At 39.5% G+C, this 25497-nt stretch overlaps 1 protein-coding gene across 1 annotated transcript; it reads right to left on the bottom strand.

Annotated features, from left to right (window-relative positions):
- Positions 1-1641: 1641 nt before the first annotated feature.
- C9 (complement C9) lies at positions 1642-24964 on the bottom strand. Its single transcript, XM_071425959.1, has 12 exons — positions 24879-24964; positions 18808-18925; positions 17938-18085; positions 16502-16649; positions 14713-14851; positions 13025-13243; positions 9776-10016; positions 8293-8421; positions 5004-5182; positions 4567-4795; positions 3680-3859; positions 1642-1735 (listed from the first exon to the last, which is right to left on the bottom strand). Exons 1-11 carry the CDS (start codon positions 24962-24964, stop codon positions 3699-3701), a joined length of 1797 nt encoding a protein of 598 aa, XP_071282060.1. The 3' UTR covers positions 1642-1735; positions 3680-3698.
- Positions 24965-25497: the final 533 nt, after the last annotated feature.

Here is a 25497-nt window from a genome sequence, read left to right as displayed (position 1 = left end):
TTATAATTTATATCCATTCATGTTCAGAAATAATCTTCCAAAGAGCATAGAGGAGGAAGGAGATCAGTAAGGCTTGCTTGTGCTACATCAGCAATTTAGGAAAGACATAACAGAACAGGGAGAATTCTGCTGGAAAAAGATTTTCTTATCAGAGACAGATTACTAACTGTACTGGAAAGATGCTTGGTCACCATGTCTGCTCATACTGTGTGTTAAATCTTAGATTATGGTGGGTTACCCTTAGCCTATTCTCTTTGTACTTTTTTAAAAGTAGGAATGTTATCATGACCAGCTCTTTAGGATTTGCTCTATTATTAAAGTTTCCTGATATCTGATAACTCTACTCTTGATGGAGAGTTCTTCTGCTCTCACTGTGAGACAGTAACACCAGAACTTCACCAAGAGGTGCTTTATTACAGGTGCACAGTACAGTAAAAAGCCTGTCAGGTTTGAGCCTTCCTGAAATGTCCCAGGAAGACTGAAGGAATGCTGGGTGCGCATGTGGACATAAATTAGCAGAAACCTGTTGCCACTCCTGTGGTCTGAAGGGACCATGATGGCAGGACCAGTGAAAAATATTTTTTTCCATCCAGTTTTTGTAGCACAGTAGATTTTGTGGTTCACTGTTTTCTGTCCTGCTTTCTTTTGTGATGTTTAATCTTGGGTACTCAGAGTCTTTAGAGTCACTCATGGTGGGCAGGAGGAAGGTGAAGAATGTTCCAGGGGACTCTTCCAGATCTGGACTGCCACTATGCAAGGGACTAATCTCATTGATCTGATGTCATCTACTGTTTCTGTATTTCCAAACCACTCAGCCCTCCTATATCTTTGTTATTAACTGTTTCCTTATATCTTGCTTCCAAGGGGATCTTCCAATGTCTAGTAGTATAACTAAGTTAACGTGGTTACCTTTTCCTCAAAGAGGACACTGATTTCTTTTTGTTTTCCCAAGTTATCTGCCTTTTTAAAGGATACTTCTTTGAGAACTATCCTTCCTCCTCATTCCAAACAAATTTTCCAGTAATTATCTGCTGGGTTCAAAAGTCACTGAGGGAGATGGACAGGTAGGTTCAATGACAACATAATTTCATCAGCCTTGTTTCCTTGTGGAATTTCTGCTAAAATCTGGGTGGTAATATGACAATTCTTCTGTCCTTTTGTAATGTGCCTCTGCTTTCTCATAAAATCTTTAACTCATTGATATAGTCAAGAAACAGTGATGAACTCATAATAGCTCTAGTGAAGCTGCATGTCTTCATAAACATCTTGGTCATCTGTGCCATGAATTAGAGGTAAAACATAGGGCTGAAATAAATCTCCAAGGGCATTTTGCTGAAGATAATGACTCTTCAAAGTTCTCCTCTAACAATATACCGTCAAGCAAATGATGCTATATACATTATTTTTGTAATTGTCCTGGATTTGAGTTCTTGAAAATCAGTTTGAAAACATGCTAGAAATAATTATGAAAAAACATTAATAAAGAGACACTCCACTGACAAACAAAGACAGCATATTCATATTCTAGTTACAGCAACAGACAAATAAAAGGTTGACCACAGCTACTGTATCAGCACATCTCTGGTTATATGTTTATAGTTTATTACTTTGTTTTGATTACAGATCATTTAAGCTGCAGGTACTTTTAAAGCACGCTATTACAGTGTCCTGGTGTAGATAGCTGGCCAGGAGAAACTGTGATTTGTGGAACTGGTTTGGAATCCATTAATGTTTTCTGAAAAAAGATGAAAAATAGTGAAGAAGTGATACGAGATAGTAGCTACAACATATCTATTTGGTCAAAATTTAAAGGAAGTTTTACTCTCATAGCTCACTAAGGTCATGATTTGATTGTGTCCCAAATATGACAGTAGTATAAAAGAATTGTAGTGAAAAACCATCTGGACACAACTGTGTGCCATGTGCTCTGGGATGAGCAGGGAGATGGACCAGATGAGCCACTGTGGGCCCTTCCGACCTGATCGATTCTGAAACTCAGTATGATTCTGTGAAGAAGCCAAATTAATAAGGTTAATATTTTTTCCTATGCCATAGCAGAGGAAACATTGGTGAAATGTGCATGTCATGAATAATCATTGTGGTGTTTGCTCTCATGGTTGAAGTAAATGTTAATGATACAGTGGAAGAATAAAATTAAGCTGCTTATAAGGTTTGTTTTTATTTTAATAACACCAGCTTCATTGAATCAAGCAAAGGCTAACTTCATACCCTGAATTTAATAAGAGGGCAATAATACTGACCTAGGAGTAGGGAAACACATAGTAATATGTTCCCAGAATACAGAATCACAGAATCACTAGGTTGGAAGAGACCTTCAAGATCATTGAGTCCAACCCATGCCCTAACACCTCAAGTAAACCATGGCACTGAGTGCTACATCCAATCTTCTTCTAAACATATCCAGGTATGGTGACTCTACCACCTCCCCAGGCAGGCCATTCCAGTACTTTATCACTCTTTCCATAAAAACCTTTTTCCTAACATCCAGCCTATATTTCTCTTGATGCAGCTTAAGACTGTGTCCTCTGGTTCTGTCAGTTGCTCCCTGGAGAAAGAGACCAACCCCACCTGAGCACAGCCACCTTTCAGGGAGTTGTAGATGGTGATAAGGTCACCCCTGAGTCTCCTTTTCTCCAGGCTGAACACCCCCAGCTCCCTCAGTCGTTCCTCACAGGGTTTGTGTTCCAAGCCCCTCACTGGCCTCATTGCCCTCCTCTGGACCTGCTCAGGTGTCTCAATGTCCTTCCCAAACTGAGGGCCCAGACCTGGACACAGCACTCAAGGTGCAGCCTCACCAGTGCCAAGTACAGGGGGAGAATGACCTCCCTGCTCTTGCTGGCCACACTGTCCCTGATACAGGCCAGGATGTCCTTGGCCTTCTTGGCCACCAGGGCACATTGCTGACTCATGTTCAGTTGGCTGTTAGCCAATACCCCCAGGTCTCTTTCCACCTGGCACTGTCCAGCCACAATTGTTTCCAATCTGCAAAAATTTATTCTTGAGAGACTTCCTGAGTGAGCCTGATTATCTACCTTTAATAACCTTCTATTTTTTGTGTTGAGGTTTTAAAATGCATACTTACTTTTGGTATGCCCATTGTGTGAAGTGTTTAAAATCAGTCTGTTTAAAATCTACCTCTTGCTGGTTTATTTAATTTGTACTACTTATATCTGTCCTTCCAGATCTGTATCATATTCTTCTCTCAATGAAAGTTTCAAATCTGCTTTAACACTAGCTTTGATGGATTTCAACATTGTATTTATCAAGTAAGAGACTTCAGTCTCCTAAACTGTCTTAATATTTTATTTCCTGGAAAGTCTCTTCCGTCTCCTTAAGACATAAGCTTTTTGATGGATAGTCTGACTTGAAATGAAATCTGGTTTTTTTTTGAGGACTGTATTCTTAGTCTATTCTTATCCAGAATTCTATTCTAATCCTGAGTTCAGTAATATAACATTACTTGTCAAAACATTCAAATACAAATCTAACAATTCATAAATTCAATAAACAGTGGTTGGTCAAAGGTAGTTTCAAATCACAGATTTAAGTGAAATATGTAACTTACCCATCACTTACTCAATTGCATTTCTGAAATGCCCCAAATATTGTCTGAGCATTTATTCTAAACTGCAGTAACATATTTAAAGAGGCTGCTTACCTGGTTTTGAGGAGCATAACTATTTCTCTTCTTCACAGGGCCGTTTTTCAATGCTTTCTCCCTCGCATGGCCTGCCACCAGGTCCTGGTGCAGGATTATTACACTGGCGAGTTCGAGTGCTCTCTCCATTGACGCAGGTGGACCAGGCAGTCCAACAGCTCCAGCCTCCATCAGTCACAACTGATATGAAGACATCATACAGGATTAGGCCATCTACCTCTTTCAAGGTAACCATGATTCAACTCAGTTATGGTGATTCTGCAGATCACTGCAGCCTCCTGAGCACAACCCATCACAAAGATTTGACATTTAAAAATGCGTTTGTCAGTGGCAGTGCTTAAGAACCCTGGGCTTTCAACATTTTTTGTCATGCTAGGAAACAAGCTCTGAGGTCCATTTTGGGTACCTGTGCATTAAAAACCTGACCCCAGAGAATGAATTTACTGCACAGTAAATTTTTTACATTGTCAGTTGTGGAACTGCATTCTTTTCCCTTTCCCCCAACCTAATATTAAACTAGCACCGTAATTGTGAAACATGATCATGTGCTAGCAGACACCGAGCTTTTGCAGGAAACTGAAGACAAAATAATTTAAGACTTGGTGAGATTGCTTTTGCCTGAAATTGGTTTACCAGTACTGCACAAGACTTCAATACTCTGTACTTAAATGAACTTTGTGTCACTCTAAGACACAGTAATGTATGTGGGACAATGAACTTTAAATTAGAGTACCCTCTTAATGGAAAGAACCCAGCAACTTACCTTACCTTCCACATGTATTTCACAGCAGTAGGTATAGAATGCTATGTTCTTATGAAGGCTCATTTTGTCAGCATATTGTTACAACAGATATGTTCATTTTAGTTTAATTTGAGTATTTACTCACCTTTCACTAATGTAGATTTGGGAATTTGACAAGCAATTCCCTTAAAATAACTTGAGCACAGGCATGTACAGACTCCATCTACCAGCACAAGGGTGCCTCCATTTTTGCAGGGTTCACATTTGCACACACTGTATTCGGTAATGTAGTCGTCAATTGCCCTTTCCAAATTTTGTTTCTTTAAATATGCATCTCTCATCTTAACTGGAACAAGTGTATGTATTGGAGAAGGCTGTAGAAGGAAAAAAGCCCATGCATAACACACTCTTCCAAAGTTCGGAATCCTTTTGATATAACCATCACTAGAATAAAAATCTGAAGAAACAGTTAAGATAAAGGCAATGTGTGAAAGTTCATTATAAACTTGGAATCTCCCCTCCATCATAGAACAAAAGCTTTCAAACTGTAAAAAGCCACAGCTTTGAAGAAGCTATACTTACCCTTTGCTGTATCACTACTGGAGCATCAACCAAAGATTTAGCCCACTCTATGTAATCCTCTACATCAACTGCTTTGGCTCCTCGTAGTAACATTTCTTTGATTTTAACTGAAAAGTCAATCTTCCCTCCCTCAACTAAGGAAAGGACATCATCAATGACAGCATTATCATTCACTTCTGCTGCAGAAAGAAAAAAAAGAGGGTGAAGCAGGTTGTTTAATGTCCATGCATCTGGAAGAACAGCTGTCCTCCTAGTGCAGCCAGTCCCGCTTTGTAAAATGATTATAGAGAGAACTCTTGGTTGTAGCAGAATTCAATATCTCTTTGCTTATACCTCTTATGCGGGAGGAAATCTTTAATTTTGAAATTAAATTAGGAAACCCTAGAAGGAAAAGAAAGGATAGGACAAACAGACACATTATGGAGATCACAGTCCTTTGATGATGAGCAAAAGATAATGAGTAATTCTACTGTATCCCCTGAGCTAAACCAAAATAGGTCAGGAATTAGAATAGTAGGAGCTTTTGCTTCATAATTAAAATACAAGAGCAGAGCACTGAAAATAATTCCCTTTCTTATGCACTAGTAGTAAATATCCTTCCCTTTTGCAATTTTTATTTCATGTGAAACAAAGCCCATCTCCAGACACTTATGAGGAGCTGAGGGCAACAATGACAGACGGGGGAAGACAAACAAAGTAATCAGAGAAAGGAGCCCCTGCTTTGACTCCTCCCAGGCCTGTTCTAGCAGAGCCATTAGCCCTGTAGGATGGGGCTGAGGATGAATCAGCAGCAAGATGAGTCAACTGAAGGGCTCTCTGGATGCAAAGAATGGCATTTTGTGATTGCATGAACTTAAATTCTTAGCATATATTTACAGGAGTGATGTTGAAAAAATAAGGGGGGTTCAGGGTGGCTTTGGGAGGAGCAAACTTGAGAAAATGAAGGGATAAAGGCAAAGAAAAGGGGACTGATTGCATATAGACAAATGACTGATCTGTGAGCTACTGTGCTGTGTATTGCCCTTCATCTTTGCAGTCAGTCCTGGCCTACCATTAAATTCCATTCTAACTTTTTCCTAGGGTGAAGGGACTCTATTCTGTGTGCATGCATGTGTATAGAGCCCTGTGTGCCAGCAGCTAGAGCTGGACGAAGGCTGATAGGCACCTGGTGTTTGTGGTGGCAACCCCTGGAGCAAGTGACAATTCATATGCCAGGGTTCAAGCCAGACTAGCAGGTGAATATAGGGTAAGTGGCTTGGGAGCCAAGTACCAGAGCAGCTGCTGCTTTGGCTTAGATCTGGTGGCTTTCCATGATGCAGTGACAGCAGCAGTCAGCAAGGGACAACCAAGAGATGTCATCCACCTGGCCTTCTGTAAGACCTTTGATATAGTTCCATGTGACTGCCTTATCTCCAAATTAGAGACATATGGACCTGAAGGATGGACTTATTGGTGGGCAAGAAACTGGCTGGATGGGCACAGCCAGAAGGGTGTGGTCAATGGTTTCATGTCTGGGTGGAGGCTGGTGATGGGTGGTGTCCCTCATGGCTCTATTTGGGACCAATTCTCCTCAGTATCTTCATCAGCAATAGAGTGGGGTTAGGTGCACCCTCAGAAAGTTTCCAGATGACACAAAACTGAACCATTAACACAACAGAAGGATTGGATTCCGTCCTGAGACACCCAGAGAAACTTGAGAGGTGAGCCCACAAAAACCTTATGAAGTTCAGCAGGTCCAAGCGCAAGGTGCTATACCTGGGTCAAGCAATAGCGGGCCTGAGCACAGAGTGGGAGAAAACCTGTGGAGAGCAGCCCTGTCCAGAAGAGCTTGGGCGTGCTGTGGGTGAGAGGCTGCACATGGCCCAGCCATGGCACTCACAGCCCAGAGAGCCAAACGTGTCCTGGGCTGCACCCAGAGCCCCGTGGGCAGCAGGGCAAGGGAAGAGATTGTGCCCCTCTGCTCTGCTTTCATGAGATCCCACCAGCATTCAGCTCAGGGGTCTCTAATACGAGGAAGATGTGGACCCTGTGAAAAAAGTCCAGAGGAGGCCGCAGAAATGGACAGAATGCTGGAAGACCTTTCCTATGAGGGACAAGCTGAGAGAGATGGGGTTGTTCAGCCTGGAAAAGAGAAGGCTCTGGGGAGACCTCATTGCAGTCTTCAAATACTTGAAGGGGACTTATAGAGAGGAGGGCAATATTTTCACTTGGTTAGATACTCACAGAACAAGGAAGAGTAATTATAAACTAAAAGAGGGGAGATTTAGATTAGATGATAGAAGGAATTTCTTTACTCAGAGAGCAGTGAAGCAATGGAACAGATTACCCAGAGAAACTGTGCCTTGTCCCTACAAATGTTCCAGGCCAGGTTGGATGGGGCTCTGGACAGCTTGATCTACTGTGTTGAACCCCTTTCCAAAATGATGTGCTGGAACTAGATGATCTCTAAGGTCCTTTCCAGCCCAAACCATTCTATGCTTTTCTGTCTCCAGAGTGAGACAAGTGGAAGAGCTGGATACTGGGTTTCTATGCCAAATACTGGAGAGACCTCACAGTTTGACTGAGATGTTTTCTCTTATGAGTGCACTTCTGTCTAAGGCAACTGGAGGTAAGATGGTCTAAGGGCCAATTGCTGGATCGACTGAGCCCCTAAGGCCAGTCCCTGGAGACATCCACAGTGTGTGTGTCTTGGTGTGCATCAGAGAGTCTGCACCAGCAATGGGAGTGGAACTGCGGGCCTGGTGTTACGTATCTCTGTTGCTAACAGGACAGGCTAAGGATGCAGTTGCTGGTTCAACTGGATATTTAAGGTTAACTGCTGGAGTTCTCTGTACTGATTATATATAAATATTGTGGAGGGACTGAAGGAATGTGTTGCCTTGGACAAGGTGGCCTCCAGAGGACCCTCCCAACCCTCAACTTCCCTGTGATTCTGTGATATTGCCCACTGAAAGACTTCTCCCTGATTAAATGGAGAGGAGAAAAAGAGGAAACCATTTGTACCATTTGTGTTTGCCTGAGCACTGTCTGTATTTTGTCTGTATTTATTTGTGGCCAGCGATCTGTGTGTGTGTGTATGCATCATGCTGTGTTCATGTGTGTGCAGGCTGGGAATGCATTCTCAGGCTGTCTTGACTTGGGAGCATGGAAGAATGTGAATCTCACCTGTAGTGCTCTACTGGATTTGTCTTTCCCCTGACAGCAATAACTATATTGATTATTCAGGGGAAGCAGCTGGTATTATCTTTTCTTAAGCAAAAGATATACTGTAAATCAAGAATATACTTACATTTGTCCGTCCTATGAATATTTTTACATTTACCACCATCAACATTAAGATTGGCTTGTATGTTTTCATATGCAATATTGGCACCTAAGTGATAGCCAAGGCATTTTTTTACATCATCTACAGTGATTCCTGGAAGTAGAAATAGGTAATTAGATGGATTGAATAAGCATAAATAACAAGATATTATTATTCTTACAGAATACATTTCAGGCCTATTGGAAATGTTTGTGGCTTTCCTCTTGCCATTTATCTTTTACTTTTTCTTTGTCTATCTAATGAATATGAGGATGACTGTAATTGAAATGCCTGAACAGATGCAGGTGAGATCTCTAGTGACTAGGAAAATACCAAAAATGGATTTCTGCTTTCTTTATCTAGTAGAAAGCAGGTTCAAGAAAATGGTTCATGAAATTTTTTCCTTTTATTACATTGAAATTTTGTCTTTTGCAGTTGCTCAATATTTACTTATTTTATATACTAAATTACTGAATTCTCTCAGTCTCTCTCTTCTAACCTCAATTATGTTTCTCCACTCCTTTTCCCCATAAAATTAATCAAGGCCACTGATCTCTTAAAAGTATGCTTTTTCCATTAATTCTAATCTACCTCTACCCACTAGTGTTTCCAACATCTCCTTTCTCCTTATTGAACCCAAACCCAATATCATCTGCCACTTCAGCACTGTGTTCAGAAAGAATTTTGTGTAAAACCGGGACTTAAAAAATCCAGACCTACAATCTCGAGGTGATGAACAGACTCATAGTGGGAAATGAAAGTGACATATTTGTCCCATGTCCCTTTTCATAGCCTGAATATTTGATAGTAATATTGATATTGGTGATGCAAGCATCAGGTACTGATTTTCTGATCTCCAAAATCAACGTGAGAATTGTCTTTTCTCACTTTATTCCCATGGGATCACTTTAATCCAGCACAAACCCACATATATCTGAACTGCACATGAGGGAAGATAAAATTTCTACTTTCCTATTTTAATGAGGGCATGGAATATTCCATTGAGAATGTTGAGAACTATGAAATCAATTTCAACACACTCACATGCTCTATGCGGTTTCTAGAAAGCACTTAAATTTATTCCTTGTTTTTTGTCACCACCATACTTGTAGAGTGATTGTACCACAAAAAGTTACCAAACAGGATTTAGGGTTTAGGCAGGTTTTCTTGCCTTTGGACAAGATCTCTTGAGAATGGTGCAATTATTGCTAGCGTGTTCATGAGGTTTGTTTAAGGTTTCTTTGGCCCCCTCAGTCACAGACTTAAAACAAAGATTTGAAATAATTTTGTTATGAAATTGACTCTTTTCTCTGTAATCTCACGTAATTCTATAATCTCACTGGTGTGCCACAAGCAGCATGAAATAAACTGCACTTTCTCAGTATTTTTCCACATACACAGATCTACCATCACATGTCTCTTTGAAAGTCTGGGAACTTGGTCATAGCAAGGCCAACAGAAAGCATACCTTGTCGAGACATAGCATAATTATCCAGCACGTAAACAAGTTCATATTTTCCTCCTACAGTTCCAGAGACTGCATAGTGGGTTCCATAGTCTTCTAGGAATTTGAAATACTCCCCCTTGTCATATTCATCAGGCAGAAATTTTAAATCATCAAGGAAACTATCTGTGAGACGAACATCACGACTCCGAATTTGGAACCTTCCCAGCTGAATCTGTCCTTTTACATGCAGAAAGGTTTGGTTCTGAACGCAGGGAGAGAAAAAGAGAAGAGAGTGCCATTGTAGTATGCAGCACAGCACAAAAATCTATTCTGTTTTACTTGTAAAGAAGCTGCAGCACTTTTAAACATGGCATTTAATCTAGCATTATGGAAACGGGACAAATTTGTTTTATAACAATTAGAAAGCTCTCTGATCTAAACTGAGGAAGCAGCAAGAGAGTTATTTTAGTTCTTCCAATTTAGAACTCTTCCCTTATTTCAGCAAGGCCTTTGTTATTTGACAACAGGTGTCTTGAAGCACAATACCTACTGAAAAGTGGCTTTCTGACTTTTGTAACATTGAAAAGTAGTTCTACATGGCTTGCTAAATAGCAGAAGCTGTCCACTCAGGTCAGATGGAGTTTCCTCTTTGTTTATAGTCAGAGCAGACCTAAGTTCTCTCTCTTTTTGGACCACTTCCCTGTTATTCTCAGATTGTCAGAAGGAAGGGCACAGCTCCAATTAAAAACAAAAAACCCCAAACCAACATCATAAAAGTAAAATTAATGAGGGAAAAAACCTCCATATTATGTATTTGAGCCATACATACATTGTAAATCTAGATATAACAACTGATATTTTTGTAAATTACACTCCAGGTGATTTCATATTATATTCTAAATTAGGACCTAGCTACTGCCCATAACTTGTGAAATAAAATCTTATGAAATAGTTGCACTTAAGACTCTAAGAGAACACATGCCTTCTAAACCCCATTGTTATTTGCAGTATTTATGTGACTCCCTTAATAGTAGTGCCCAATAGGAGGTATGTGAAAGGGACTTGCTACTGACCATTATGTTATCCAGCACCGTTAAAAGGATCTTAAACTGGGATCTTGACTCAGATGCTGCTAAAGACTGGTAGAAATCTTCAGGTACCTAAATCACTGTGAGGAAATGTTTGTAGGTGCAATATTCCTGCCAACCAGCATACACAGTTTCTCGCCAGGTGCGTCCAGACACCTCCAGGATTATGACTTTAACTTTCAGGTGGGCCCTAGAGGGTTCTCATGCAGGGACTTTCACTTCACTACCCTGGAGCCCTGTGACTTTGTAGTGATAGAACTCTTCTTGTGACAGGTTGTGACTCATTCTCTGGTCTCTCAGCAAGAATTTGAGTCCAAAGCTCCTATCACAGACCACTAGACTATAAGCAGACATTAAAACCCCCTGAGCTATAGAGCTTGATCTTTTACATCTTTGAAGATTCATGGTTTGAGGTTTAAATGGTTTGTTTCCATCCCAGGAAAACCCATAAAACTAATTTTTTCTCCCTGCAGTACAAAGGCAATGTTGGTTTCAGTTTATTGTGCCGATCTTTGTCTTCAGCATTATTTCAATTAATCAGTGATAAACTTAGTTTTGCTTTTCCTTATATCTATTCAACCTCCAGAACTCTGAATGGGTCCTAGGCAACAAGACTGATAAACTTGAAAATATTAATTAGTTGAGGCAAATCTAGTATTCCTTGCACATGGAGCACTTCAGCTCTATGGAGTTGATATGCCTTGTATATGATGGCATATTGTAGTCACAGACCTTGGCACAAAGTGTGGAAAATTGTAACCTGATCAGTTGATTCCATTGGCACACAGCTGCTGGATTAAGCCATAATGTTGTGTTCTGCTCATTTTAGCTGAGGAAAAAGTAAATTTTCTTCACAGTGGCTAGCATGGGACTGTGTTTGGGTTTTTTGCTGAACACAGGTTTGATAATGCAGAGATGTTTTTGTTACTGCTGGACATTGCTTACACACAACCAAGGCCTTTTCTTTTTGTACTGCTGTGCTGGCAAGGAAGTTGGGGCTGCTTGGGAGGTTGGGGGATGCACAGCTGGGACAGGTGACTCAAATTAATCCAAAGGATTTTTCCATACCTTATGACACTGGCTCTGTATATAAAGCAGGTTAAAGAAGGAGGAAAGGGGGGGATGTTTGGAGTGATGGCATTTGTTTTCCCAAGTCCAATGTACATGTTATGGAGCCCTGCTTTTCTGGAGGTGCCTGAACATCTGCCTGCCTGTGGGAAGCCATGACAGAATTCCTTGTTTTGCTTTGTTTGTGTGCATGGGTTTTGTTTTCCTGTTAAACTTCATCTCAACCCCAGAGTTCTCTTGTTTCCCATTATCTTCCCATTATCTCCTCAAGCCTGCTGGTGGGGGAGTGAAGAAGCAGCTGTCTGGGGCTTATCTGCTGCCTGGGATTCAACAACAGCATGTCTAACATCACTTTTTGTAGTCTATTTCATTTTGACCTCACTGAATGCTAACTACTTCTTTACTATCAAATAAAATGGGGTAGGGTCTTTCCACTGTTTCAAAGGCAGGTAGAGGTACGGCTTATGTACAATCCCAAAATGGGCTTGCTTTTCTCTAGGCTGTCTACAAGAACATTCCCTTCAAACATGCTGTGGGGAAGTGCAGGATGGGCATTGCTTATGAGACCTAGCACTGACTTAAATTGTGCCAGCAAGTTAGTAAAACTGTGGATTATCTTTATACTAATGCTAGTGCCTGTTCCCTATAGCCCTGGCTAGTTTATTAGTACTCATGTACCCACATATCTGAGATTTGACCTTTTGGTCATTATTCCTAAAATTTTTTTTGTGCATTTATGTAGTATAGGCCCCCTCAGTGGCAATTTTTCATCACAAGACTTATCCAATTTGCCCACATTGCACTAGCTCAGAGCTGCTCTTTAGTCAGGATGAGACCAGACATCTTGATCCTTTCTAACACCAAGCCCCTGATGAAGATGAGGGTGTTTGCTAGTCAAAGATAAACGGTGGGAAAAAAAAAGATACTTTGAGTTGCCAATTGGCTGTGTCTGAAATCTTAACCCTATTGTCACTAGTATTTCATTAAAAAAAAAAAAGCAGCAGCTGAGTAGAATACTTAGATTATTATTTAACAATAATAACAATTTTAACACTGCTAAACTGTACCATTTGTAAAATAGTTACATTAAAACCTTTAAAAGAATTAATCTCACCCTTTCTGTGTTGCTTTGCAGGATGGAACCAAAAGTATAACTCTTTCTGTAGTCATATTTGAAATTTCCTCCTAAATTAGTTTTGTTGCTCGCAGCAGTAGGTGTGTATTTCAGAGAGGCATCAACACCAAAATATTTCTGTTTTCCTATGTAAACCTCTCGTAACATTTTCACACGATCATGGTAGTACACAGATGAGAAAGTTGTGTCTGCTTTTGTCTGAGAAAAGATAGAAAAAAGGTTGTATGAGAAAACAACAGGCAGTAGTTGAAAAATCTGTGTAGCACTTTAAAGCTTTACTTGTGACAGAGCACATCAATGCATTTTCTTACAGCTCTTTTTCCTTTTAAACCAAAACAAATGGAAATAACATTCCCTCCACAAACTATCTCATTGGGATCAGTTCAGTGGTTCAAAAGTGAACAGAAAGCTACAGTGACCATAATTTAGTGACTATTAAATCTCAGCATGTAACACTGTAAAAGTAATTTATGTGTGTCAACAGTCCCTTTACACTGTCTACAGCTTCCTTGTGAGGGAAGAGGAGAGGCAGACACTGATCTCTGCTCCCTGATGACACTGACAGGACCCGAGGGAATGGCCTGAAATTGTGTCACGGGAAGTTTAGTTTGGATATTGAAAAGGTTTCTTCTGCCAGAGGGTGGTTGGCACTGGAACAGCTCCCCAGGGAAGTGGTCACAGCACTATCCTGGCAGAGCTCAAAGAAGTGTTTGGAAAATGCTCTCAGGTGTGACCCTTGCGGTGTCCTGTGCAAAGCCAGGGGCTAGACTCAATGATCCTTGTGGGTTCCTTCCAGCTCAGGAGATTCTGTGACTCTCTGTGAGGAATAATAGTCTCTCCTAAATCAGAGTTAAAATTTGCTAAAAGCTCCTGACTTCTGAAATAAGTCAGAATTATGATTCAGCCTTCTTTTCTTACAGCAAATAATAACTAATACAGTTATTTTATTATACTCTAGCAGAACATCACATTTTAGCAACTGAAAATTGTTATACATCATAACCAAACATAACCAGAGATCTCTGGGTCAGATTTACTCATTTCAGGAAGGATCTTGTTTAAATTGTATTTGTTTTATCAAGTTCCTACTTACAGTAATTTAGAAGGCAAAATTGTGCTCTGATTTCTGAAAAGTGTCTAACATTTTTTTCAACAATCATCAACATTTTTGGTGTTCAAACCTCACTGAAAGTCATAGTCTGAAACTTAAAAGCCTAACAATTTTTCCCAAATGGGACAGAGAAAATCATCACTGGCTAGAAAAAAACAAGTAGGACCATAATATTGTATTATTATGTCTGCCTTTTTATCAGAGGCTTTTACATGTCCTTGAAAATGTATCTTATTTTGTCTTCTACCTAGTACAAACTAGGTATCGTAATCCTTTCTGTGCATCTTCTGTTCATTTCTCCTGCTCATGTTTCAAACATTCCAGAAAGATAGCTCCATTTATTGTGCAAAGGTTCACCACAAAGATGTGGGAATTTGTCTGGCATAACTGAGCTTAACTGCCAAAGTAAATGATAACATAACCTGTTTTTCTTTAGCACAAGCTTGAGCCTAAAAAGCTGCTATCTGGCTCAAGAGATATGCTGAGCCTTCCAAGAGTATTCCAGGAGCTGGCATTCAATTAAGCACATGATATCTTGCAAAGGATTTAAACTTACATCGTAAGTGAGAACAGCCACATTCCACGGCTTGCGGTAGTACATCCGTGTGTTCCCATCACGCACCCGCTCACAAAGACCATTGAAAAAGTCATTGTCAAATGGGCTGGCCAGTGGTTGCATCCCTAAAACATTGATTCTACAAGAGAAATACAAGAGAAGTTATACTCAAAAGAGAGTGTGCCAGCACATGTGATCTGTAGACTGGAAAAGCTGTATTCTCTCAGAAATGGAAACTACAGCTATGGAACTGGATCTTGCTCCATCCAAGCAACTTGTCTCATCTCTTGTGGCTTTTCATCTCTGTACTGGAGATAGTTACGTATCTTGTAAAGTTCTTGAAGGATCATATATGAGAAATATACAAATAAAAGACATTAAACCTCAAACATGGTGAAAACCTTAGGCATAAAAGGAGGTAAAAAACTTTCTTCCTTACCAATATATTTGTAAGAAAGAGCATTTGTTCTTGACAAGTACATCTGTGAGAAAGCATTCCTTGTAGACTTAAAATGTACATATCAGCAGCCATATGTATTTTTAATAACAGTTTATTTGCTGGTAGGTGCTTGTTTATCAAGCGTGTACAACATCCATCAAATGTTTAGAAGGAATATACAGCTACTCCTAACATTTTCTCTTCTTGCAGGGTGTGACTTAGTGGAATGGCAGCATTTCCTGGAGTATAAGAGAGGAAATCTAAACCATTACAAAACCAGGGAGGCAGGCACATCAGCTGTATACCTCTATGCATCTATATACTGATGTACAGGAAATACTTCCAAAAATAACTCCTTGGAGGATTCTGTATAATTTATTCGCCCTCTTGTGCATGATTCATACATTTCAATCTTTTCAGTATTTCCAATATTTACATCTGGCAAATGTATGTTCACCTTTCTGAGTGCAGAAAGTGGTAAGCAAGCTATCAAAGTCGCCAGATTAGTATCATTACTAAATCTCTATAGAATACTTTTTCATGCAAGATTTTAGTAACAGATTGTAATAGAAGCTTCTAAAATTGTATTTATGCTTAGTTTACTTCCCCATGCTAAAAAACCAGCATTTTTGCTCTTGCACAGTAAGAAATTAAATGAAAAGGATGTATAGTTTTCATTAAACACACTCTGGTGCAGTAATATACTTTTATCTTCTGTTCAGTTTGGATTGCTGCCTTCTAACTCTATTTGTAGGTAAACAATATGTCACATTTTCTTTTTGTTAGAGATGAAAGAAATCCAGCAGGATCTGAGAACAGAAAGATTAATTTTCTACTTAGATTAATGATGAATGCTCCTGTAAACAACAAAGATCAGGACGTGGACAATGAAATACTGGAAGAAACTGGGCATAAAGTGTTGTTACAGTAAGACATCCCATTATATAAATAGTCAAGAGATATTTTCTCCCTTTTAGACATGTATTTTAATAAAGTAATTGACAATTACTGATTGGTTGTGAAATATCATTAGAAACAAATCTATACACCTATAAAATTTACATTTAAATAAAATGTAAGTTTATTCATGTGACATGTATGTATGATTCTGTTTACTAACATTATGACTCATTTACACTGTCTGCAGTGCATATTACACTGCACGTTTTATCCCACATGTATACAAAATAAAATGGTAGTTAAGTGTTCTTGCAAAGGCTACTTAGCATTTCTGAATACAAATGCTACCATGATTCATATTCCACTTTTGGGAATGTCACTGTGACCCAGTTTTTTCAGCTGGCTTTGGAGACAATCCCAAACTCTTCACTAGGCCCTTTTTCTACATACCCATGTCCTGCAGTCCTGCCAAGTTCAGACACATCAATGTCATGGTTTCGGCATGGTGACTGTGGGTCAGATTCACAGTCATCTTCATCAGACAAGTCGCCACAGTCATTATCCACATTGCACACAAGTCTTTGCTTTATACATCGACCTGATCAAGGAATAAAACATTGGCCTGAATGCACTTTTATGAAGATGGACTTTAAATGGCACCCTCAGCTACTCTTAATAAAGATCTTCCTCTATGTGTATTTCTACTGTTGTCTTGAGGGATTAAAATCCTATGCTCTGCCACTTTCAAATGAAAAAAACTGCATACTACTGTTATTTGTAAGTTAGTAGGATGACTGAGAAAAGTAAGTTGCAGGAGAACTGCTGTTATCTGAAGAAAATCTTTGCAATCTAGACTGTTCTATAACAAAGTTCTAATGCTTGGTTTGTTGGGGTTTTTTATTTGTGTTAAGAGAATACAGGAAAATATCAATTCAACATCAACAAAAATTCTTTCTAAATCATTTAAATTGTTGCTGTTTGGGCTATATTATTTGAATAATATGGATATGTAATATCCAAAACTCTAGTGATTTGTGCTCTAAAGCAGCAGGGAAGTAGTAACTTTCCTGAGTTTACATATGACATAGTTTTATAAAGATGGTTGTTTTTTTCCTTATAGGATTTAAAGACTTTAGTAAATTAGCTGTAGCATAATAAATCAACATTTTGATGCTATCAACCTCACCTGTAAATGCCACACAATCTCTGTGAACTAGTAGGTAAAGGTTTACTTTCTAGTTTTTAATTGCTTTATTTGCACTTTTCAGTGTTTGACTTAAAAGCAATACAAAAATTGGCTTGGAACTTCAAATTCATTTACCATCATTGTGTTTCTCTTTTGACTAGTTTTTACTCCTATTAGCTTTTCCTACTTTATTTTGATTTCTTCTGAATCTTGAGCACTACATTTGTACGCCTTGTATCACTTTACAAATTTATATCTTATTTTGGATCTAGATGCATGCTGATCTCCAACTAGCATCTATCATGCCAGTTAGACTGGTGAACATCCACATCCATTCTGTTGAAATTCCTTCAGTCCTAGTTATTTTTTTCCTGGTGATTTTTTTTTAAAACCTAGTGATCCAGTAGGAAGTGGGGCAGTTAAGATAGAAGAAAGGATGTGGTCAGTATGGTGCTTCTCACCATGGAGTAGAAGCTACAGAAGAATTTAAATTAGGTGCAAATTAAAATGGAAGATGAGAGGAATGTTAACCGCTTGTTAAGGGGTTTTGCTGCTGTGGTTTTGGCATTGTGGTTTTGAGCCCACCTGTCCATGGACTGTTTTTAAGGGCTAGCATGAAGCTGATGTAACTTATTCACAGAACTAAAATATGGTTTCTGAGCTACTGCTTTACTTGCTATGACATGAAAACAAAACCTACCTGAATTGCACTGAAAGTCAGCACCACAGTTTGGTTCTGGGTCTTCAGGACAGGCTTGGCTGGTTTTACAGGTTTGTGTGTCTCCTAGGGCATCCAGGCATGCTTTTCCACCAAACTGCCCAAATCTTTCAATACGTCTGGAGCGAAACTTGAAAGAGAAATAACACTATTAATGTTGCTCAGAGAGAAAAGAGAATTCTACCAGAACTTATGGGTTTCCAGCTGAGCTCAGAGCTTTTCAAAACTAAACCTCTTTGGTGAAGTTTTTGTTGACAATCCACAGGCAAAATTAATAAATAAAATAACATTGAAATAATAATTATGATTAATAATACTTAGATAGTATATAAAGATGCTAATTTTCACTATTTAGTTTACTAATAGTGTGGAAATAAATAATTTATATTTTCATATATATTTTCATATATGTTTTCAAATTTTTGATTTTTTAAAGCCCTAAAAGAACTCCCCTAAGAAAACAAAAATTTTCTGCAGAAAAGAAATTGTGGTGGGGTTTTTTTGGTTGTTTTTTTTTGTTTGTTTGTTTGTGGAATTTTGTTTTTTTTTAAATTTAAAAAGGGAAGAATGTTTTGAAAAATAAAGTTTTAAGCATAGATACTTTCTATGAAAGTTTTTTATAGATACTTTCTATGAAAAAACCTTTTTGAATGAGAACACTTGAGCAATATTTCACAACTGGTTGTAGTGTTCTCTTACTCTATGGCTTCAAATCTGACATTATTATGGGTTTCATCAAATTATGAACATACATAATTAAGAGCTGAAATCTGACACTTTCTGATAACCAACAGGCACACAGACATCCCTTTGGTTGTGACTTTGGAACAAAGACTTCCAAGTTCAGCTTACCCTTTGATTGGTGCATGGGTCGCAGGGCCCCCATGCGCTCCAGCTGCTCAGTTTGCAATCTATTGGAAATGGAGCATTCAATTCCCTTGTTCCCCTGTGGAAAGATTTTTCTGAAGAGCTGTCAAACAAAACATTCCAGTACAGTCCTGGTCAGTATACTAAAATCACATGTAAGTTTGTATTTAAACCATAGACTAATATTTTGGAAGCACCTTCAAGCTGATTTCTGTTTCACTTTCATAGCAGTACTTAGATGTATCAACAGCTGCCTAATCTTAAATTCTTTGGTGGTTTAAAATTACATTAAAAACAGCTTCAAAGACTTAATAAGCCAGGTCTTTCCTCCTTTTTTAGATCTTTGTGCATACAAATGTTATTCTGGTGGGTCATGTTATTGAAGACGAAGAAGCAATAATACACAGAAAACATCTGCACTTTCCTATTCAGAGAGTGGTTGTGCTCCCCAATATGTGAAGCTAAAGACTCACACACAGCAGCACATCTCAAATGGATGTAGCACTTCAATACATGTTAGTGATTTTAGCTAATTGACTTTGATGGTGTTGCTCTTAACCCTGCATAAAAGCATAAATGCCTTCCAGAATTGAAAGAAATCTCATTAACAAAGGTATTACTTGGTAATGGGATAACTCATATTGCGAGAAAAAACAGACATGTTTAGCTTCCTTACTATTGTTCAGCTTGCCAAGTTGACTACTTTTGCAGCTAGGCCTATTTTTTTGAGAGTGACTTGTCATTTTGGTGCTCAGTTTTAAATATAATCAAACTTCCAGTTCTCAGTACATGTAAGGCCATTACTTAATAGAAATCAAGTTTCTTTAAAACACCCACTGGTAGACATTAAAAACTGACGCATTATAGCATAAACTTGATTTATATCAAGTTTAAAAGCCAAGGCTATTACTTTACTGGTGATCTTATCTTCAGAGGTAAATAGCAAAGGAATAAAGGAGCATTGAAGTATGAATTGCCTTTTTTACTCTCAGTAACTTATTCCAATTTGGCTTTACATGATGATTATTCATTCTCTGTGAAGCAATTCTCTCTGCACCTCTCCAAGTTAAGGCTCTTGCTTTTGCTCTACAACGGGACCTTCCTTGCTGAGCCCAGCTGATTGGCAGATCTGCAGCTCCTGCAGTGTGAGGTACCAATGGGTTTTCACTGCAGGCAGGGCATGCCCTCCGCTCTTTGACCTCCTTACATCATACAAATATTGCAGGAGTCCAAACAAATGTAATCTGATTCCATAAGATTAAGAAATCTGCAGTTTGGAGAACAAAGACACAGCAGTAGGTTCAACTTTCTGGTGACATTTATTCTATGTTAAGTTTACATATGTACAAAGTTGTCATTGAGAAAATGAATCTACCTCTTTTCAGCTATCAAGCCTTAACCAGCTCAGGGATCACAGACTTGCCCAAAATTTTGCCATGACAGCTATTAAACATAGAAATAGGCTACCCAGGGAAATGGTAGAATGTCCTTCCTTGGAAATATGCAACACTATTGTCTAACTATTGGATAACACTATTGTTATCCAGGACTCCTGGATAAATTAATCAAAAGCCCTGTTTTGAACAGGTGATCTCCAGAAGTTCCTTTCAACCTAGACTTTTCAATGTGTACAGCAGTTCTGTGAAATTCTGGAAAGTTGTATTGTATTTGAAATTTGATGTAGCTCCCTAGCCTCTTCAAAACTAACTCTTCCATCCATAAATAGGTCATCTTACAGGTAGCCCATACTAAGCAAGTAATACTTAAAAAGTTCCTGTGCAGTTTTCTATGTATTTCCCACCACTCAGCATGACAGTATCATCAACAGCGGGAAAAATGAGAATTTTTCCCTGCTAAATGGATGAGAATCAGCTTGTTCCTTACTGTATCTCCAGGATGCCTTTCCATTTTCTTACTGATGGAGGACTGAAAACCTCTGAGTAACAATATCTATTCTGGCATCTTGGGTTGAAGACTGACAGGTTTTCCTTAAAGACAGTAGAAGTGAGAAACCTTAGATGCTAGACCTATAGGATATATTGACACATCTGATGGGGCGTCTGGAAGCAGATAGTTATCTTATTCCTAGCAATTACCAAGTATTCTGATGTTAGACAAATTTACATTGAAATATATTTCTGAACTGTTACATTATTGCTGTAAAAACAGAGCCAAAAACCCTTACAGGCAATAAGGATTAATCATGGAAAGCAGCCATGTGCCTAAAAAAGCAATCAAACTCAAGCTACCTCGCATCCTAAGATTTTCCCAGACGTTGTTGTGAGGCATTATTTAGAGTCTAAAGTAAAAATCACAGGCAGAAAAGACTGAGTTGAAGTCTTCAATGCAAATGGAAGCCTTGCCATCAACTGTCTGCAAACTAGAACTGATGGTAGTCTCTGACTTTCAGGTAACAGTATTTTTTCACATAATTAAAGATCCTTTTCCAACCTAAGTGATACTTACATTTTATAATCCCAATTAGCAATTAATAATAATCACAATTTAGCAATTTTACCAAGAATATTCATTGAATGATGTACACACACCCAAGGGCCTTCTCCAGCAGTGTGCATGAGGTTCACATGATTTGCTGCAGATTTAGCTTTAGGGTTTTGAATTTACTTGAGGTTAGATAAACAAAATAAAAAAAAAAAATCAGAAAAATCTCATTGCAAATTATTCATAAACTCTGAAACACCACTAATGCATCCACTATTATCTGGGAAATCAATTGGACATATTTTCAACAACATTGTTTAAAAGAATCAAGATACTGCAAAAATTTGCAAACCTCTCACCTCCACATTAAATTTGAAGAAAAGGTGTTACTGGAAAACCACATTGAAACAGATGCTAAGTTGATAAGTCACACAATTTAAATAGGAGAGGAGGTAAAAATATTTCAGCTACTGAAGAACATCACTGAAGGAGACAGTTCAGAGCAGGAATTTCAGGGGTGGGCATGGAAATCAAAATACCTTCTCTGCTGTTCTTTATTGAGAGGTTTGAGAGACAGAAGAGTACTCTTTGGAAAGCAAAAGCCATTTCACAATCAGTACACAGAACAGTTTGCACCTTGTCTTGGATTGCACAGTACACTCTAAACACCTGCAGGTCACACTGCTCTGGTGGTTTGTTGTTGAGTCATAGTTCAGAAGAGACTTCACTGCTGACTTCATCAGTTACAAAAGGGATGACTCAAAAAAGAGTCTTGATTTGATTATCACTCACCAAGAAATAAGGCACATCTCTCTTGAATTTGAAGACATGATAGCATCACATGAGAGCATAACTTTGCCAACAGTAATTGCTAGCACCATCTTCAAGCTGCATAGCCTTGGGTATGCTGGCAAGCCAAGCTGCTGGCCAATGTTTCCTGCTTTGGATTCTCTCTAATAATCAAATCTTCTGTCTGGACCTTTTCTAACTGAGCATGCTAAACCTGTGCTTTAATTGGATCTGAATGTTAAAATAAAAATAACCATCAAAACAGAAGGAGCAAGTGCTTGCCCAATCTAGTGGCCTTCTATGGTGGAATGTCTCCATCAGTGGACAAGAGAAGGGCTGAAAATGTCATTTATGTGGACTTCTGTACAGCCTTTGACATGGTCCCTCATCACATCCTTCTCTCTGAATTGGAGAGAGATGGATCCAATTCCATACTGATAGATGGATAAGAAAGTGGTTTTATGGTAACATCCAGAGGCTAGTGGTCAATGGCTTGGAGTCCCAGGGACATCTGTGACAAGTGGTGTCCCTTGGGATCCATAAGGTGATAAGTGTTATTTGATATCTTCAATAATGACACAGACAAAGGAATCGAGTGCACCCTCAGCAAATTAGCAGATGACACCAAGCTGAGTGTCATCTGACACTTCTGAAGAGTGAGATACCATACAGAGGGACCTGGACAAGCTCAAGAAGTGGCTCTTGGGAATGTGATGAGGTTTAACAAGGCCAAGTGCTGGTGCTGCACCTGGGCTGGGACAACCCTGGTACCAGCACAGGCTGGGCATGAACAGCCCCAGAGCAGCCCTGCCCAGAAGGGCTTGGGGGTGCTGTGGGTGAGAGGCTGCACATGGCCCAGCCATGGCACTCACAGCCCAGAGAGCCAAACGTGTCCTGGGCTGCATCCAGAGCCCCGTGGGCAGCAGGGCAGGGAGGGGATTCTGCCCCTCTGCTCTGCTCTGCTCTGCTCTGCTGAGACCCACCTGGAGCACTGCATCCAGAGCTGGGGTCCTCTGAACAGGAACAACAGGGACCTGTCAGAGAGTCCAGGGGAAGCCACTGAGATTATCAGAGGCATAGAGCACCTCTCCTGTGAGGAAAGGTGAGAGAACTGGGATTGTTCAACCCGGAAAATAGGCAGCATAGGAATGACCTCACTGCAGCCATCCCATATCTGAAGGGAGCCTACAAGAAAGATGCAGAGGGCCTTTTTACAGGAGCATGGAGTGACTGGATAAGGGGGAACAGATTAAAAGAGAGTAGGTTTAGATTAGATGTTAAGAGGAAGTTTTCTGTTGTGAAGGTAGTGAGGTGTTGGCACAGCTTTCCCAGAGGGGCTGTGGATGCCCCATCCGTAGAAGCATTTAAAGCCAGACTGGATGGAGCTTTGAGCAGCCCTGTCTCATGAAAGGTGTCCCCATGCTCAGCTGGGACTCACAGCACAGACAGCCAAACTTGTCCTTGGCTGCATCAAGAGCAGAGGCAACCTTCAAGATCATCTTGTCCCCACCTTCCTGCTGTGTGCAGGGACACCTCCTGCTAGACCAGGTTGCTCAAAGTCCTTCCCAGCCTGGATTTGAACACTGCCATAGCCTCCCTGGGCAACCTGTTCCAGTGTCTCACCATGCCTACACTGAAAAACTCCTTCCTAATATCTAACTATAACTGCCCCTCATTTAGAGTGTGCCCATTACTCCTCATCCCATCACTGTAGTTCCCACCACCCCAGGTACCCTGTAGGCACCTTCAGCTACTGGAAGGTCTGAGAAATATAAGGTCTCCACACAACCTTCTCTTCTCCAGGCTGAACAGCCCCAACTTTCTCAGTTGTTGCTGTAGGGGAGGTGCTTCAGTCTACTGATTAACACTGTGGCTTCCTCTGGACTTGCTTCAACATATATCAATTATAAGGTCCACATTTTTTCATCACTTAGTTTTGACCATTCTTGTGAATGACAAATTTCTGGTAGAGCAGCTCTTCAGTGTTTTTCACATGACTATTTGGTAGGGACCAGGCCTTCCTTCTCTGTGGCAGCAGCTCTCTGGCCACAGAGGGCCACAGACTACTTGCCAGGTGTTTTCCTGGGGGAGGCTGTGAGAAGATCAGAGGAAAGAATGAGCAACAATTCTTATCTCCCCTTGCTGCACCTGTTGTTGTGCATATGTGGAATGTGTTATGGAGATTTGTTTACCAAAGGGTGGACAAATATTTCTTAACTGGACACTGGATAGTGTTCTGAGGGATTGACCAATTAGGTCAAAACTGTATTGTAGTGTCAGTAAGGGCTGCGAGCTTCTCAACAAGTATAATATAATATAGTAGAATAAAGCAACTGATCAGCCTTATGCAATCATGGAGTCAATGCTAATTATTACCCAACTGTGGGCCTGGGGCAACAGTTCTCCTCCTAGTGATACTTGCAGTGAAAACACAAAAGCTGTATTTCCAAAGATTAGAAATAGGCAGTCTAGGAGACTTTAAATATTAAGAGAAGTACTGTCAGCACAAAATTGTTCAGCTTCAGGAAGAAATAGATTGAGATTAGGTATTTTCACACAGTGTGCAACAGAGCTTTACCTGAGCTTTACCTGCCTGCAAAAATATGCCTTCAGCTGCTTCAACAGGCACCTTTATTGTGTCACATATATCCAAAATAAAGAGATAAATCATTGTTATTTGACTCCTCAAAATACAGCAAGAAGTAGGGCTTTTTTTATAGGATATCTGAGCAAGGTACCATTAGAAATATCCACACTGGATGTTTATGCTCTGTGTCAGAGAAATGAAACAGTGGAGACAGCTGCAGAAGAAAAGGAACACTTACCTTCTGCTTTCCTGCCAAATTGAGGCAACTGTCTCCACATTGCATAGTATGGCTATAAGCTGCAGAATAAGATGCATGGTTCTCATTTTGTAGGTGAGCAGACTGGAACTATTGTGACTGAATTTGTAGTTTATTTATTTGTTCCTTTAGTTATTTATTACCAAGAGAACAAACAAAAAGCAGTGTGTACTGAAGAATGCCAGTAACTGCCCATAACTGCCTTACTGTAAGTGCTCTAAAGTCCACTTTTCAGAAAATTCCACTTTTTCCCTGAATGGGGAAATATTGTGAAGCACTTGCAAGGCTAAAAATAAACCAATTTTGTTTAACAGTACCTTTTGAATATAGGAAAGACATTATATATTGAATTAAGAGAGCTATTATCTGCCTAGTGAAAAAGTTGTTGTAACTGTGACTCATGTAAAGAACAAATAGTTCCTAAAGCAGAGATGTTTACAAGAGCAAGTTCAGTGCATAACAGCTTTGGAATCCTCATTTGGAGTACTGCAGGGCTGAAGTCCCAAGATTCTTCTTTTATTCCTCCCCCAGCCAATATAAAAGAACAACACATTATTTTTGTGGATTTAAATGAGACTAAAACTCTTTTAGCTTTCACTCT

This window comes from Agelaius tricolor, unplaced genomic scaffold (assembly GCF_023055355.1).
Source record: "Agelaius tricolor isolate 1412-34295 unplaced genomic scaffold, bAgeTri1.0.p SCAF_4, whole genome shotgun sequence".
NCBI classification, from domain to species: domain Eukaryota; kingdom Metazoa; phylum Chordata; class Aves; order Passeriformes; family Icteridae; genus Agelaius; species Agelaius tricolor.
Note: the sequence above shows the minus strand (reverse complement) of the source record. Positions and strands in the feature narration are given on the sequence as shown.

What these genes read in the sequence shown, in the direction of transcription:
- C9 (XM_071425959.1), bottom strand. Translation starts at nt 24,964, where the DNA reads ATGAGAACCATGCATCTTATTCTGCAGCTTATAGCCATACTATGCAAT. An exon ending in TGACTTTCAGTGCAATTCAG is followed by an intron (nt 16,650 to 17,937) that starts GTAGGTTTTGTT and finishes TTCCTTGATCAG; the next exon opens with GTCGATGTATAAAGCAAAGA. An exon ending in TATTCATAGGACGGACAAAT is followed by an intron (nt 5,183 to 8,292) that starts GTAAGTATATTC and finishes TTCTTTCTGCAG; the next exon opens with CAGAAGTGAATGATAATGCT.